The sequence below is a fragment of the Pituophis catenifer genome, unplaced genomic scaffold (assembly GCF_029215685.1).
Source record: "Pituophis catenifer annectens isolate HBS135680 unplaced genomic scaffold, rPitCat1.0.hap2 SCAF_8, whole genome shotgun sequence".
Taxonomy (NCBI): domain Eukaryota; kingdom Metazoa; phylum Chordata; class Lepidosauria; order Squamata; family Colubridae; genus Pituophis; species Pituophis catenifer.
In genome coordinates this window covers 53,730,971-53,748,675 of record NW_027256888.1, presented here as the reverse complement: position 1 = coordinate 53,748,675, position 17,705 = coordinate 53,730,971, and the positions used below count along the sequence as shown (strand labels likewise).

At 35.8% G+C, this 17,705-nt stretch overlaps 1 protein-coding gene across 1 annotated transcript in view; it reads left to right on the top strand.

Moving 5' to 3' along the window:
- The window catches only part of OTUD4 (OTU deubiquitinase 4), a 31,718-nt gene extending 14,799 nt beyond the window's left edge, over positions 1 to 16,919 (top strand). The window contains exons 9-21 of the mRNA XM_070948919.1: positions 1,088 to 1,205; positions 1,309 to 1,373; positions 2,533 to 2,633; positions 4,414 to 4,538; positions 4,618 to 4,789; positions 7,421 to 7,580; positions 9,395 to 9,533; positions 9,865 to 9,914; positions 10,000 to 10,080; positions 10,997 to 11,126; positions 12,756 to 13,007; positions 14,020 to 14,060; positions 14,761 to 16,919. Coding sequence (XP_070805020.1) covers positions 1,088 to 1,205; positions 1,309 to 1,373; positions 2,533 to 2,633; positions 4,414 to 4,538; positions 4,618 to 4,789; positions 7,421 to 7,580; positions 9,395 to 9,533; positions 9,865 to 9,914; positions 10,000 to 10,080; positions 10,997 to 11,126; positions 12,756 to 13,007; positions 14,020 to 14,060; positions 14,761 to 15,942 — 2,616 coding nt within the window. The 3' untranslated portion in view covers positions 15,943 to 16,919. The remainder of the gene's footprint in view (positions 1 to 1,087; positions 1,206 to 1,308; positions 1,374 to 2,532; positions 2,634 to 4,413; positions 4,539 to 4,617; positions 4,790 to 7,420; positions 7,581 to 9,394; positions 9,534 to 9,864; positions 9,915 to 9,999; positions 10,081 to 10,996; positions 11,127 to 12,755; positions 13,008 to 14,019; positions 14,061 to 14,760) is intronic.
- Positions 16,920 to 17,705: the final 786 nt, after the last annotated feature.

The window sequence follows — 17,705 nt, the reverse complement described above, 5'->3', positions numbered from 1 at the left end:
CTTCGTGCTTTCCAAACTGCCCTAAAGACATTTTTGTTTCATCAAGCCGGGCTGGCCTGACCTACTCTTTTTAAAAAGAATTGTTTTAAAAAAATTAAGGGTTTTAATATAGGGTTTTTAACTATGGGCCAAATTGATTTAATTGGATTTTAATATTGTTTTACGTTTTGTATCTGTGTATTTTATTTGCTGGCTGTTCACCGCCCCAAGTCCCTCGGGAGAGGGGGCGGTATATAAATATAAACTAAATATATATAATATTTAAATATATATAATATTTAAATATTTATAACTAAATATAAACTAACTAACTAACTAACTAACTAACTTCAACAAGTCTTGAAGTCCACAAGTCTTAAAGCTGCCAAGTTTGAGGACCCCTGTACTAACCTATAAAATGGTAGAAACAGCAGATTAAAGAGAAGGCGAGAGAAGTTTAACCCCTTTGAAGTTAATGAGAATGAAGCCCATAATTATGTTTTAAGGCTGGATTTCCCAACAAACTCCTATTACAGTGAAGAAGACATTCAATATGATGGAACTTCTGAATCAACACATAAAGGATTATACTGCAAATTGCTTTGAGCATTTGCGGCTTGCAAATTTTTCTTTATATGCTTTCCAGGGGGAAAAATTAGCTTACCCAGATATAATCGGAAAAGAAAATACTGAAGTTGTTAATCAGTGATGTCTTGTGAGTTATGCAGTTGATAAGCTTTGTATTACATGCTTATCAAGTCATAAATGTTGGGTTATTGCATTTTTAACAATTATGAATAATACTTAGAAATTTTTACATGAAGATGTTCTTATTTTGTACAGTATGTATGTTTGTAAGATTTTGATTTAATAATCGATATACTATTGCTTGAATTTGCTTCAAATTCTTTTTATATCCTGTATAGCAGAGGTCTTCAAACTTGGCAGCTTTAAGACTTGTGGACTTCAACTCCCAGAATTCTCCAGCCAGCTGGAGAATTCTGGGAGTTGAAGTTCACAAGCCTTAAAGCTGCCAAGTTTGAAGACCTTTGCTGTACAGAATTGTTCACTTGTTTTTCTAAGTATTCTTTATCCTTTTGCACAATAGCTTCATAAACATGGGAAATCTCACAAAGTTACGAGCTTGCCTGGAAAAGTTCTTCGTTCCCTTAATCCATTAGTTTACCAAAATGTTGAATACGAAGTCTGGCGGCAGTCAAAAATAGGTAAGGAGCTAATTTACTCTGGGAAGAAAGGCAGAGGGAGCTGAGCCTCTTTTTGTGCTCGCCTAGGAGTATAGTATAATGAATTTTCTTTTTGTGCTTGCAGATCAGCAAAAACAAGATTTTTCCATTGCTGCTGGCATGCAGTATTCAGTTGGAGATAAATGTAAAGTAGGTGGCATTACATCTGAGTAATTCTGCTTAACAGCTCTTTCATTTTTCAGCATCGTGTATAGTGTTTCACTCAGATTACCACTTTTCCCCCATCAGGGATATATGCTTTTAAGAGCAGCTTTGCAAGGCAGAAATGTGTCTGGAGCAAGGTCGGGCATGATGATACAGGGATAGGAGAATTTGCTGTTACATTAAATTTGCACTGCCTCTCTAGGATGAAATGTTGATAAGCCCACTGTTTATTTCATTGTGCTACTTTGGCTTATTATCTTGTGCTCCGTTTCTGATTCAGCCATTTGTTTATTATATTCATTGTCTCATTTTGCCTGGTTGATAACTCCCAGTCCTCTCAGATATAATGGCTTTGGAGGATCCCGAACATTGTATAGTTTCTACATTCCATAGCCTGGAGCCACTCAGAAGGCCCCTTTTTCATGGGCCTACTAGCCAAGCTTCTAGCTCTGATGATGTTACCTAATTAGGGTAATGAAACATCTGCAAGAAAACAAACACGCTCAGACAGCACCAAGGACCCCTCATTTCAACCCTGAGCTACAAATATTCTCCTTTATAAGAATATTTTCAGAAGGGCTTCTCAGATAATCACATCTTCAGTTACTTAGGACTTTTGAGGTCAACAGCAGCATCTTAAATTGTACTTGGTAAGGAACAGGGATTGCCTTAAAATTAGAAAAATCTATTGGGTCAAAGGAGGGTTTTTTTTTCAATAAAAGCCTTATGGACTATGGAATAAAGAACAGCGGATATCATGTGTTTGATTCAGTTTCACTTTATTCCACAACAAATTTGGGACTAAAAAGGGTACCAATATTTTTGGCAGCTTCTGAAAGACATTCTGTATCTGGTACAAGAATTAACTTACAATTATCATGACATGTATTCATTGTTAGCTTTGTTTTCTTTTAAAAAAAAAATAAAGTGATTTTCATTGGCACAACTTGTAGCAATCAATTCCAGAGTTTACTATATCACTAAAGAAATACTTCATTTAATCTCTCCTGAATTTCTCACCGTTCTGCATCATTGAACTACCTATATGGCACTAAAATTAGAGTGGATTAAAAAAACCTTGCTAACTTATAAACCTCTTCCCTGTATTTCCTTTTGCATACAATTTATTTTAATTTCTCCATAGGTATATTTAGAGCACAGTGGAAGGTATTACAATGCTCACATTCAAGAAGTCCAGTCTGCAGATGGACCAGTTATTGTTTTTGTGGAAGAACTTGGTGTTAAGTAAGTAGCCTTGAGTCCTACGGGAGAAAGGCAGTATAGAAATATAATAAATAAATAAATAAATAAATAAATGAATGAATGAATGAATGAATGAATGAATGAATGAATGAATGTATGGTGGAATAGTAAATACTGTGGGATAGCCTAATTTGTGAAGTAATAGACTCTCTTACTTCACATATTAGAAGCATTTATGGAGGTCAGACATAAATTTGACCTCCATACCACATAAGATCCCCTTCAAATCTGTAATATAAAAACGTAATGTTCTAAAGTGTACACATTTTGCTCTCCAAAATGGAATATTGTTGGTTTCTGTTTGGTCAGATTTTGTCTGGGTTGCGAAATATTAATGAAATATTAATAGATAATGACACTGTAAGTGGTGCATTAAAAAGGCAGGATGGAGGGTATATTATTTATATATAAATAATAAATATTCAGTGCTAGAAAGTTTTGAATTAGATTCTTGAAAGGACTATGTATTTTTGAGGCATTGTATCATTTCCATTAAAAATCCCTCTAATTAAGTAATACACAAAATTACTAAATTTATATTCTCTTAGAAGTAAATAGTGTGTTTTGATAATTGCATGTGATAAATGAATAATTATATTGATTATGTTTAGAGAAATACTTTTTATGCACAATTATTGGGAAATTCTAGTAATTTATTTAGTAGTTCTTTTATATTGCTAACAAAATTGTTCTGCAATTTACATCCTTACTTATTTACTGGAGCAGATATAAAACTGCAGTCTAGCAGGAAATGACAGTACTATGTTAAAAACTAGTGGTTAAGGCATCAGGAATCAGAAGACTGTGTTAGTCTCGCCTTAGGCATGAAAGCCAATTGAGTTATTTTAGATTAGTTACTTTCTCTTAATTCACCTCACCTCATAGGGCTGTTGTGGGAAAATAGGAGGATGAAAGAGTATTAGGTATGTTCACCACCTTGAGTTATTTATAAAAACAAGAAAGGCAGGGTACAAATGAAATAAATAGTAAAATGTATTAAATGTGAAAAACTAATGTATTAAATGTGAAAAACTAATAAATATAGATCTGTTAAAAACCAATCAAAATATGTGTTTTTAAAGCCAACAAAAGTTGGAGCCATTAGATTCAGGAGGGAGGACATGGCATTCCAGAAAATGGCAGTGATTGCTTATCTTACTGGAATGTATTTCAGTTGCCCAAATTAAGTAAAAACATCACTGGGTTTAACTCTGTGATTCTTGCAGTTAGTAATAGCAATGTAAACACTGTTTTGAAAGAAGTGACATTGTGTCACATAGTGAAACTGTGGAGAGGAGTGGATAACCTTTTGCCTATTTGAAAGAAACATGAATTCTGTTTAAAATGGACAGTTTTAATTATTGATCATCTAATATTCCTTAATATTCTTTCCTTCTTCTTAAAGTATTAAAATAATACTGTGAACAATTTGAAGGTGATTTATTTATTTGATTTATATCCAACCTTTCATTCAGGATGGCAAGTATAACATTCCCTCTTCCCAGTTCCACAAGAACAACCTGTTATGCAGCTAAACGTGTACTAGAAGTTGAGTCTCCTGTTCCTAATCTAGTCCCTTAACCACTATGCCTCTGTTGTGCTATAGAAAAGTAAATTAAACACACACATGATACACACAGAAATTAAAAATTATGTTCCATAACATGTATAGGTTCTGTTGGCAGCCTGTTTGGTTTTACTAATGCCTTCAGTGCAATCATGAAACTACTACAGAGGCTTTGTTTCTTCTTTCTTCCATCAGGCATTCAGTACTACTAAGAAACATTAAACCTCTTCCACAGGCAACTCCTTTGGAAACCTGGAGCACAGTACCGGGAAAGAAAATTAAAAAACCCACTTCGGTGCATGGGCAAAATGTTCAGACTGGTATGTCTTTTTAACTTGTATTCCAGTGACTTGATTGCTGATCTGTTTTGGATTAACTGATGAAAAATATGTCTTCCAGATACAGATTGCAGAGGCTCCAAAAATCCAAACAGGCTAATAAAAACCACATCAGTTTTGCCTTCTCGAATGCAAATCACAAGACAGCATCACTTGCCCAGTTTGGGGGTATCTTCTCAACAATCTTCTGGTCATCACAAAACTCAAGGCAGAAACCCTCTGCAAGCTGTAAGGTGACTAATATCTCACACTTTTTTGGCTACAACTTGACATTTTAAAAGAGGAGTTACTAACTGCCCTTTCTATGCTTTATTTCATTTCATTTCATTTCGGTTTAGTTTGAATTTCTTTTTCAAAATACTATACTTAAGAGTGAAGATAGAAAAGAAAAAGGAATTATTTATAAAATGTAAGAACTACATAGGAATTTACAAAATACTAACACAAGGGAAAATATTCCTCTATTATTTCACTAATAAATTAAAACTGATGTATTCATATCTCAGTTTGACCGTTTAAGGACTATTATTAAAGTCATAGGTTAACAAAAACAGCCAAAATGATAGGACTTATTAAGATAATGAAAAGAAACAAGAATTTCTAGCTAAACTTGGAAGTAAAATTAAAGTATTCAAAGCTACTTGTCTGAAGTAAGTATATGAAATGTAGGAGATGAGCAGGCTAAACTGGAAGGCGGGGTTAAACATGTCATCAGTTTGGGATAATTGCACAGCCACCAAGTGACCCCAAGATCAGCCCCCACCATGAATTCCGTTGATCCTTACCTAACACCACTTTAGCTTGGACTGTTAATTGACCACATTATTGTGTATAGATAGCAATAAACTCCTCAATGCTAAGGTAGGTAAATTGAGGACCCAGTTTGTGGGGGCAATAAGCTGACTTTGTATAAATATACAAAAGTATGAAGGCTATTGCTTAACGCATTGTAAGCCGCTCTGAGTCTCTGGAGAAGGGCGGCATATAAATCAAATAAATAAATAAATAAATAAATAAATAAATAAATAAATAAATAAACAAACAAACAAACAAACAAACAAACAAATAAAAAATGCTGTAAATTCAGTGAGTGTTCCTTGTTCTTTGCACCTAGCAGACTTCAGACAGAATTGAAAGATTGAAGACATTTTGTTAAGAGAAACTTAAACTTGGATTATGCAAAATTGTATGGGTGGTCCTCAATAATTGGAACTGGATTTCTGTTGTTAAGTGATACAGTTATAAAGTGTGATGCCACATGATCCCATAGTTTAGTGATGTTACTCCCTGTTGCCTTTGTTAAGTGAGTAGTTGTGAGTAGTTAAGTGAACTCTGGATGATTTGTAAACAGACTGGCAGGCAGCTAAATGACTGCTGGCAGGAGGGGGAGAATGTGTGGTCACCTGAGAGATGTAGTAGTGCTGAGGGTGCCTGCTGCCATGTGGTGGAGAGTGTGAATGACTTGACAGTGATTTGTGACCTTTGCTGCTGGCTTCCCTGTTGACTTTGCTTATGGGAAGTGTACAGGGAAGGTTGCAAATGGTGACCATGGGACTGTGGGATGTTGCAATTGTCATAAGTGCAAGTGCTTGTTAAATTCCCAGATCATGATTATGTGACTGAATGGATGCTTGGATACCTGGAACTTTGAGAATTGGTTGTAAGTGCCACTTGTTCAGCCTCATTGTAACTTTGAATGGTCATTGAATAAGTGGTTGTTAGCTGAGAACTATCTGTATGTGCAAAATTAGAGTCAATTAACAATTTCCAAATTATGTTAAAGTTAATACCATGGGATTTTTTTTTTTGACATCAAGTTATTTTTTGACATTGAAGCATACTTATGTACCTTATTCTGCCAGTTCTCTAATGGAGTAATTAAATGTAAATTTTTTTGTGGGAGGCACTGTGGCTTTCCATGAGTTATCACATATAATATCCCCTCAGTATACTTTTGTAAGAATATATTACTAGGTGATGCTTAATCAAAAAAGCTGGCAGGAATGGGAAGTCAGCATTTTAAATTTTTATATTTCTGTAGTCATTCATCTTCCAGAACTGCTGAGCTTTGTGTCATTGCCATCATGTATGGATGAACATATATTGCAATATTGATACATTGATGTACTTTTTGAATAGGATTATTCTTCTTGGATTTTCTATTGAGAAACTAAATACTTTCAAAGGGAGGCATAATTCAGAATATTAGATTTACCCTTTGAATTAGCAGAAGTTTAAACACAGGTTTTAAACAGTAATATTTTTGCTTTAAGTGAAGATAAGTTTCCAGTGATAAAAAGTTTAGATTAGTTTGAAATGTAGGATTAACTTTTGACCCAGCAATTTGACAGATCAAAGCAATCAACGTCAGATGAAGCACCATTTTGCTGCTACACATTGTACATGCAATATCCAGGTAGCAGTTTCTAAAAACAAGACCAAATGAATATTTGAAATGCCATAAAAGGATAATGGAGGGGCGTGATGGCTCAGTGATTAAAGATGCTGAATTTGTTAACTGGAAGTCTGACAGCTAGGGTTCGAGATCCGAACTCCGCATGACAGAGTGAGCTCCTGTCACTTGCCTCAGCTCCTGCCTAACTGGGATCTGAAAGCAAGCAAATGTGAGTAGATAAATAGGTACCACTTTGTTGGGAAGGTAACAGTGTTCTGTGCATCTTGGCATATGGTCATGCTGGCCACATGGCCATGGGAGTGTCTTCAGACATTGCTGGCTCCCTCAGCTAAGAAATGGAGATGAACACTGCCCCCTAGAGTCAGACACGACTGGACAAAGGAAATCTTTACTTTTTAAAAAGGTGATGAAACTGTTGCAGTTTTAATAGATGTAATTTCCCCCTCAGAAAAACAGATTGTGAGACTGTGCAAGAATTGGACCACCGAAACAAGAATTGTAATGTTGGTCTTTCTCCAGAGGAACATAAAGAGAAACAAGCTATAGATGAAGTTAATTCACTTTATGAAATCCAGTTCCAGGATGAAGAAGCTTTCCCTGCACTTTTGGTATGTGTGCTGGGTGTGCCATTGGGCTGTATGTATTCTGGACTACAGTACATTATTATTCTGTTCCAGTGAATACTGAAAGAGACAGTCTGTCTTTCTCACAACTGAAATATTACCTGATATGTTTTGCTTTGTCAGCTGAATCTGTTATATACTATGGCACTTAAATAGTACAGACCTGTACCAAACCTAAAATGTCTTAATAAGATAAACCAAATTCTAAAAAGTCCCCCCCCCCCCAAAAAAACATGGGAGTCCTTCAGACAGTGTTGGCACCAGCATCCAGCTTAATTAGATACATATTGGAGGCCAGTGCATCTAAGAGCTGCACAGCTTATGTAACTATACTGGCAGCTCTCCCTTATTAATGACTTTACACTCATCTTTAATATCCATGTTAAGACTTGGTGCCATTATTAACAGTGCTGGCTCTTAGACAGATCCAGTGCACATTGAGATACCAGTTTGATAATCAGACAAATAAGCGAGAAGGGTGCTGGCAACAATATACTCTGCATTTCTAAAACTAGAAATGGGCCTGCCGTTAAATATTATCATTGTTTCTTGGTTAAGAAACACAAAGGAGATTGGATAGGTATACTGCTATTCAAGGAATACATACACTAATACGTTCTACTATAGAGACAAAGAAAAATCTTACACTATAATAATAGTAATTCACTAGATTCAACTGGTCCCTTAATTTGAGCAGAAATTAGTTTTCAGATATTCATTACAATGAAGTTAAATACAGTAAAGGAACATAGCCCACAACCTAGTCTTCCTGGTTTTATTCATAGGCTGGACACATTCAGAATTTCATGGTATTTGTCTGTTCAAGTAGTATTTTTGTTTAATAAATAGTATTTCTCATGTTCCTCATTCTGGCTTTAAAAATCAGAGGGACTTTTGTGATGCAGAATGTTTGCTAGGCTAAGAAAGAAAAGCACTTCAAATTGTAGCTCTTCAGATCTTGACCATTGTGCAGATAATTAGACTTTGAGTTTATATATTCAGAACAGGAATAAATGATTTGGATTGGGACTCAATACCAGGACGTTCAAAAGGAACAGTTACTCATTTTGAGAATGTATGTTCAATAATTCATTCTCACTTTGGAGAAAATTACATGACTTGGATTTTAACTAGATGATCCATCATTTCTTGGGTCATTATTTCAGAGATGTTTCCTTACCTAAACAGATAATCAGTGATTACGGGCAAGTAGTAAGTAGTGAGAGTTAGAGCAAGTTCTGACTTTCTGCTGGCTTTCCCATTGATTTTGCTTGTGGGAAGCTGGTGGGGAATGTTGGAAACCATGATCATGTGACGGTGATGTGGCAGTGCTGCAGCAGCCACAACTTTGCCCAATCTGAAGACCCTTGAAATTTCAATCCTATGGGAGTAATGGGTCACAGATTTTGGAATCATTCTTTAACTTATTCCCTTTGAGATACCTTGATTCAAAAATTGTTGCCTTATGATGCACCATTTCGCCCAAATGAAGGTGACAAACAGACTGGAGAGTTTTAATAATATATAAATTAAAGCAAGAAGATAATTTTTAAGCCTGCCATTCTTAGCACTATTGTTAGGACACGACATCTGAGGAATCCTGTTATTTTTCATAAGAAAAAAAACAGTGAAGACTCAGAATTAATTTTGCTAAGATTACCTCATCTTACTGGGAAGTTTGGTAAACTTATTATGGGAACATATTAACCTAAATTTTGATTAAAAACACTTCGTGGCTCTTGTGACCAGGACTTTCATATAAAATTAGGAACTCTCAGATTCATATTCAATTATTTCAGAATACACCAGTGTCTCAAGTAGCTACACAGACTATTGAGACCTCTGCATGGCAAACATCCCAAGTTCCTAATGGGAGAAGAATCGGCAACATGAAGGAAGAACAGGTGGCAAAAAATAAAGATGCAAAGGATGAGAAAGGTATGAACAAAGGCAGATACTATGCTTTCTTTGGATTGACGACCAATATATTTTCATATTAAAGAGATTAATATATTGTTCAATAAAGGAAATAACATAGTAAAAGAATAGCACAAACTGGAGGGTTTGGAGACCCTAAAATCTTGGTGTATTTTCAGAGCATGGATGAATAAACCTATGCCATCTAGATTATTAGATTTCAGGTTCCCGTGTTGTTGGTTATATTGGCTAGAGATGATATAGAAGTTCATAACACCTGAAAGCTGCAATATCTGCTTTCTAATATTCTGTGATTTCATTAATTTTGCTGCTTTCTTACACATTATTGCAGTGTCTAATCTTGAGCAGATACTTGCAGATCAGAAGCTGGATCCCAGAATGGTAAGCCTGTTGCACTATGATGCATCCTGATCATTTTCTTCTTTTGCAAAATGGATACCATCAAGTGTTCCTTTTTAATTTGCAGGACACGAAGGAGGATGTAGCTGTTGCAGGTATATCATCTCCCTCAAGCAATGGAAATATTCATTCACTGCCAATTGAGCAGGTAAGAGATGTATGTTTAAATTTGTGTGGTCGTTTCAGGGGAAAGATTACCTTACTTGAAGTTTGTCTCAAATCTTGAGTTTTAAGCAAATTGCTAAAATTCATATTTCTTTTGTTGGAAACTTGAATACAATCCATTAAAAATATATTGCCAACAGTCCTGTCAGAATTACTAGAATCTGTAGAATGTGAATTGTTCACTAAAGATATGTGTCTTGATTAAGGATATTCAGTATGTCTAATGAAAGGTACCAAGATCCACAACATCAGGCATTTGTCAGCCTTGTAGCTTTATTGGATTTCTGACATTTGACAAATTCAGCACTGTTCAGTGTGAAAGCCTTTGGAGTCAGTTAAGCAGAGCAACTAACCTGGTCTGCTCTCAGTTCAGTCTGAAAGCCAGTTTATTATAGCTTTATACAATCACCTTGTTCAAGGATAGTAATAGTGAAGGTTTATTTCTTTCCTGCTACATGTACATTTCCAAGGAATTGGCTGGATGCTGGAAAATATATTCTGATCTAATCAAATAGAATTCTTGTTTTATATTTTTCTTGTGGAGCAATGAAGCATGGAGGAAGGGAGAGTGAATATTAAGCTACTTCAAACTGACTTGCCCTCACTAAAGATGGTAGGACTGTGTAATGTGTACTGTTAATTTGCCTTACAGTAAGGATGTTGTATATGCAACTGATCATGGAATGCAAATGTTGTCAATGATATTTTGAAGTATATTTTGGCCCATGTTCCCTGCATATTTCCAAGAAGGCAAGACTGGTTCAACTCAAAGAGACTAAAGAAAGAATTTGGCTATAAAATTTGCAAAATTAATTTTCAGATTTTAAAACTGAATTAGATTGTTTCCATTTAAAATATAAATGATTTAAAAATGTTAAAAGTCCATATTATTTTTACAGGAACCTTTATCAGGTATAAATGCTACCCCATCTTCAACTGCTCCTGAAATTCATTTGCCTCCCACTGTGCCTTCTGCACCAGCTGTTGTGCCAGCTTGGTCAAGTGAATCAATGGACTATGGATTAACAGGTTTGCAAGAGGAAAACCCTTTTAGTCCCAAACTGGTTTTGCAATAGAAGATTGTTAGTACTTTTATACTAGCCAATATTCAATATTCAGAGGCCAAATTAAAGTTACATGTCCATGTGTGTGTGTGTATGTATTAAGTGTGTAAGTTTTCTTAATATTGGGATTTCTTATTCATTTAATTATATATATTTCTGCATTCCACATGCATTCATATAATAAAAGTAACTATAAAAGTAATTCAGAAATTATTATCCATAAAGGCCATAATATTTAACAGCTAAAAATCCAAGTATTGCCCATGCTATACTTCATTTCACCCTCTGCTCTGCCAACATTCTGATTCTTGGGGGCTTCAATAATAGTTTTGATTGAATTTGTACTTTTCTCTGCCTGCCTTGGACAATTTGAGAACAATATCTTCTCTTTTCAGTTGCTTATTTATTTATTTATTTATTTATTTATTTATTTATTTATTTATTTATTTATTTAAATTTATTTATTTATTTATTTATTTATTTATTTATTTATTTATTTATTTATTTATTTATTTATTTATTTAAATTTATATGCCGCCCTTCTCCCGAAGGACTCGGGGCGGCTCACAAAAGGTTAAAAACCGAAGGACAATAAAAATATAATTAATTTAGCATAATTAAAATTCCACAATTTAAAACCCATATTAAAACCAACTAAAAACACCCCGCAGATCAGATGAGTTGTTTAAAAAGCCACGTCTTTAGGTCCTTGCGGAAGGAGAGGAGGTCAGGAGCCGTTCGGAGCTCGGTGGGTAAGGCATTCCAGAGGGTCAGCGCGCTCACCGAGAATGCCCTCATCCTGGGCGCCATCAGCCAACATTGCTTGGTCGACAGCACCCCGAGGAGGGCTGCCCTATGTGAGCGCGCTGGTCGGTGAGAGGCAGGCAGTAGGTGCTCCTTCAAGTATCCCGGGTCCATGCCATGAAGGGCTTTATAGGTAAGCACCAGCACCTTGAAGTGGATCTGGAGGATCACTGGTAACCAGTGCAGCTCGTGCAGGAGAGGTATAACACAGGAGTAATGGGAAACTCCCGTAACAACCCGCGCAGCTGCATTTTGGACCAGCTGGAGCCTCCGGATGCACCCCAAGGGCAGCCTCATGTAGAGGGCATTGCAGTAATCCAGGCGAGAGATGACAAGAGCGTGGGTGACTGTACGAAGGGCATCTCTTCTAGGAAAGGGCGCAGTTGGCGCACAAGGCGAACCTGCGCAAAGGCCCCCCCTGATCACGTCACATGGTCAGCTAGCGACAGCTGTGAATCCAGGAGGACGCCAAGATTGCGAATCCTTTCTGAGAGAGTAAGCAACTCGCCTCCCATCACAAGTGATGGGGCCACTAGATCAGAGGATGCCGGCATCCACAGCCACTCCATCTTAGAGGGGTTGAGTCTGAGCCTGTTCCTACCCATCCAGACCTGCACCGCCTCCAGGCATTTCGACATCACGGAAAGAGCATCCCTAGGTTGGTCAGGGGTGGAGATGTACAACTGGGTATCATCAGCATATTGCTGATACCTCACCCCGAAACCATGAATGATCTCTCCCAGATGCTTAGATTGATGTTAGTTTGTGTTTCTCTTTGTTCATGTCTTAGGTGTTCCATCCCAAATTCCTGTGTCCACTGCAACCCCTGGATTAGATTCAACTCTGAGTCAGACAACCTCCAGTCCAGTTGCTGCCATTCCAGTAACACTCCAAACAGTTAATCAGCCTTTAATACCTATGCCTCAAACACTGAATCTTTATCAGGATCCCTTGTACCCTGGATTCCCAATTAATGAAAAGGGGGAACGAGTTATTACTCCTTCATATTCTTTGTGTGGTACAGGAGAAGATCTACCAAATGGTAAGAGAGATGTCCCTTCCTTATCAAATGAAGATGTGTGTGTGTGTGTTGACAACAGTAGGAAATGCTGTATATTTTTTAGTAGTTTCAACTACTCAGTCATTTCTGACTTTTGGCATCTTTATAGGCAAGTGCTCTCCATGCTGTATATATAAAACTCCATAAAAGTGGAACAAGCATGAAGAGGATGGCTATTCTAGGAAGGAAGTTGTCTCATCCTGTTATCTATTTTTACAGTTTAACATAAGAAGAAACGTTAGTTGAGAAAAGCTAAATTTTCATTTGGTAGTTGAAACAAGTTGGACAATAGAATTCTGATGATAATTTACTTCCTAAGTATTTATAAATAAGGAGTGGAGAGCAGCTAAACATTTAAGTGATGTGTATTTTATTGGATAGATTAGATCACCAAAAGTCTAAGTAAAACTACGAGAGAAAAAAATTAACATGCTATATTCCAAGCTACTAAACTTTATTAGTTTATCCTTAATGTCTTCTTCCTTTACTCCAACTGTTACAGTAATGAGCATACAGTGGAAATCAATCCTTGTAAGTAAGTTTAGGGTACATTCCACTTCTAGCAATATATGATCAGCTTGATCTAGAAAACAATATACTTTACAGATGAAAAATGATGGACAATATGGGATCTGGAACCATTATGTATAATATTAAGAAAAGATATATTCTGGAGTTTGTGAAAAGAATCAAAGCACTTTCCATCAGTGATGTGTACAAGATTGTTGCTATTTGTGAGTGCTTAACTCTTCATCTCTCCCATGCCTTTATTTAAAAATACTATAGAAACATAAATTATACTGTGATTATTTTATATAAAAGATCATGTTATTTTTGAAGAGTTGTGTTAATTCTTTATTTTTTTCTATAATGTATTGATGATAACACATCACAATATAATTAAAGCTTTAGATATATGAACACATTTTGATTGCTGAATTTCTATGTTTTTATATACATAAACTGAACAATATTTTTGTTTCTTTTCATGAAGATAAAAATATCCTCAGATTTTTCTTCAATCTTGGTGTAAAGGTAACTGTCAACATTCTCTGTTCTGTAAAATTGTGTGAAAAGCCGAATGATTTTTTAAAGTATTGTTTAAAAACGGTAATATTAGAATAATTAGCTGAGGGTATGGCAAACTAATTATTATAATCTAACTATAAACCCAAGGTTGTGAACATATTTAATACTCCTGCCTTCTATTTTGTCCACATAACTCAGAGAGATGAATTGGGCTAAGAAGGACTGATTATCACAAAGTCACCAGTCAGCTTTCATGCCTAAAGGAGGTATAGAACAGTCTCTTGGTTTCTAGGACAATACCTTAACCACTATACCAAACTGGCTCTACAGAAGAGCTTGCCAGCATTCTACAAAAACGTCCCAAGATTTTGTTCTACTTCTGGCTTACTAAATTAAAGTTTTCCAATATATATTACAATAAAAAGAGTGATTGATCTTCTCAGCATAGCTCCCATGGCTTTTCTGCATGTGTGCCCATTCAGACCATGTGCTATTGGATTTTTGATGCTTTTATTAATAGTTGGTATATTTGTAATAAATATAAAGCGTACTAGTAATTATTTATAAGACCACATCTTCAGCCCAGAACAATTATTTTATGCATGGAATAAAACAATGCATTAAAATGTAATAATTTGTAAAATAATAATCTGACCTAATCTACTTTTAAAATGTAATGAAAATTGTCTTTGTGGCATTTCTTCAGGCATACAGTTGTCCCATGTGGGCGCCGCACTCCTATTTGTACCCTCTACATCAAGCTTACCTGAATGCCTGTAGAATGTACCCAAAGGTGCCAGTTGCAATGTATTCTCATCATCCTTGGATGCAGGAGATACCTTTAACTCAGAATGAAAATGAACAAATAGATGGACCATTCCATGTACCAAATGACGTCAGAATGGATGGACAAAGTCTGCAGACTGATACTATGTCTTCACCCATACCCCTGTTTATACATGCTACCCAAGTGCCTGAAAGTCAAGGACTTGTCTGCTTAGAGCCTGAGAATCCAGCACAAGCATTACATGCTGGTTATGAGGAGTCCCTAGGAGGCAAAAATATATTTGCACAACCTCCATTTGGGCAGAATCCATTTTTAGGTTCTGTACCACTTACATCAGTTTTCCCTCAATTTTGGTATGGATATCCTGTTCCAAGTTACATTGAAAATTCTGGATTGAGGCAAGTTGTCCCACAGGAGGCCAAGAGAGGTGATATGGTCTTGCCTGTAGAGGAAACGTCTTCAGTTCCAGTTGCTGAATGTGCCGAGCCACTTCAGAAAACCAAGGGTGAAAGAAGTCTCCAAGGCATACCTCTCTCTAAAACTGCCATCAAGAATGAATGTAATATCCTAAATAAAACCTCAGCCCGAGTGCCTAAGGATCAGCAGACCAGTCCTGCTATCCCACCTGCTACCCAAACAAAATCTCTACTCCAAAACCTCCCTCCCACAGAAACGCAGGACATCAAGAGACAAACATCAACTTCAAAATCAGAATTTAAAAATGTTCTTGGCCATAAAGAAAAGAGTAACAAGTCTAATACATTTATATCAGCAAGTGGGGAGGAAAGTAGAGTACCAAGGGCAAGGGAAGAGAGCTCTGAAGATGAGCATGAAGTATCTGATATGCTTAGAAGTGGCCGATCAAAACAATTTTATAATCAAACTTATGGTGGTGGTAGAAGACCTAGAAGTGAAAGGAACTATCTACCTGGGAGAGGAGGCTATCAGCATCCAAAAAATGAGGAACCATGGAAGGGGTCGCCTACTGGAAATAGAGGGGAAGGTTCGCATTATCACCGCAATTTCAGAGGGAGGCCATATCGGAATGAGAGGAGAAGGTCAAATATGGGAGATAGTCATCGAGGGCTACAGATGTCTTAGCTAACAAAATCTAGACATTCAGCATGCATATAAATGCTGAGATATATGCTCAAGGCTTATATTTCTGCTTTTATTAAAGATCAGAATATTCTTTTTGTTTTGTCAAAGGAAAGATGTGGGGCCTTTCAGAAATTTAAGTGTTTAGGTATTATAACTTGGTAATTGATAAAAACTAATTTTGCTTTATTTAATTTCTAAATACGATTGTTTTAAACATGAAAAGCATCTTTTTGTTTGAGTTTTATTTTTCTCATAAAGATTTAAGTTTGTGATAGAGAAGAAAAGAAGCTATAGTGAAGATACTGTGGTTATTTCATACCTGATAGCGAATGATGCACCAAATACACTGTATAGCATAGCATATGGTATGTTGAGTCTAAGGACTCTCAAATCAGTAGACTTATTTTTGATATGCTTCCAATCCAAAGCTTTTCATCTCAAAAAAAAACTTGTGAAACTTGAATGTGTGAGATTTTATTTTGCTTTACTTAAAACACCTTATTTTTTTTTTTTTTGCAATCACTATTTTTGTGTCTTAAGATGGTTTACTGAGTTTTATCCATAGTGGTAGTGTGTGCGTGTGTGTATTTCTTGAATTATTTAAAAACAATCAAGAATCTCCATATATCACGTGGGTAGTATGCTGTTTGGTGAATTCTTCCAAGGAGTCCTAATGCAGGAATGACTATAATAGTGCCTATGCGAAAATATGTATATAAGACAAAAGTAGATGCCGTGCATTTCCAAAATAATTTTACACCTGTTACAAATGAACTTTTAAGATAGTTTTGCACTGAAAATGTCCTAAACAAACTATAGGAGAGATGCCTGAAATAGATTAAACTGCATTTGTCTTGCACTGTGGGTTTATTGAGGCTTTTTTCTTTTGTTGTTGAACATGTTTGCATTGTTTTATAAAAAGTGTGATTTTTTAAAAAAAAATAATTTGGTTATTAATAGTGTGATTTCTAACTTCACAGTCTATTTGCTTTCCTTTGGTAATGCAAACCATTTTTTCATGTCTAAAACCAATTTGTGTAGTTGTTTCTCTCTGTGTGCGTGTATCTGCATGGTGTGGGTGTAAAATGTGACAGTTATTTTTACCATAACTTTTTTTGATCAGGTGAATTGAGTGATACTTGGTAAATTCCCTTAATACACACACACACATTGTATAATTAAACATTTGCCTTTTTTGATATAGATTTGAACTGTTGGCTTATGCATCTACTTCTATGTGTACTATATAACCAGAAGTGACTAAAGTTTGGGAAACTAATTGAAAGTTAACCACTGGTCCCTGAAACATGAAATCTTAAATAAATGTTTGTTTAAAAAATTACCATTTAAAAAACATAAAGCAGTGGCTACTCAAAATTTTGTCATCAGCTGAAATAATTTATGCATTGAAAATTCAACTAACTTAGCTCTTCTGTCCCTTGTTCCAAAATAATACAATCCCCCCCCCCATGCAGAAGGTCCTATATATTCTAATCAATTGGACCATTTCCCAGAAGTGCAAATTAGATGGATTAGTGAATTCCCAATTTTGGAAGAGTCCACATGTGTACATAGGATTACAGATAGAATATGAAACTTAGATAACAATTGCCTTTATGCTAATTGCTTATATACTTTCTTGAATTTTTCCTGAAATTGATGATAGCCTTCCTTAATTTTCATTGCAACACCATCCCCAAATATAGTTTATCTGAAGAAGCCAGTGGTGTGGCAACTATAAAAAAGGGATAGTGCCATTATAA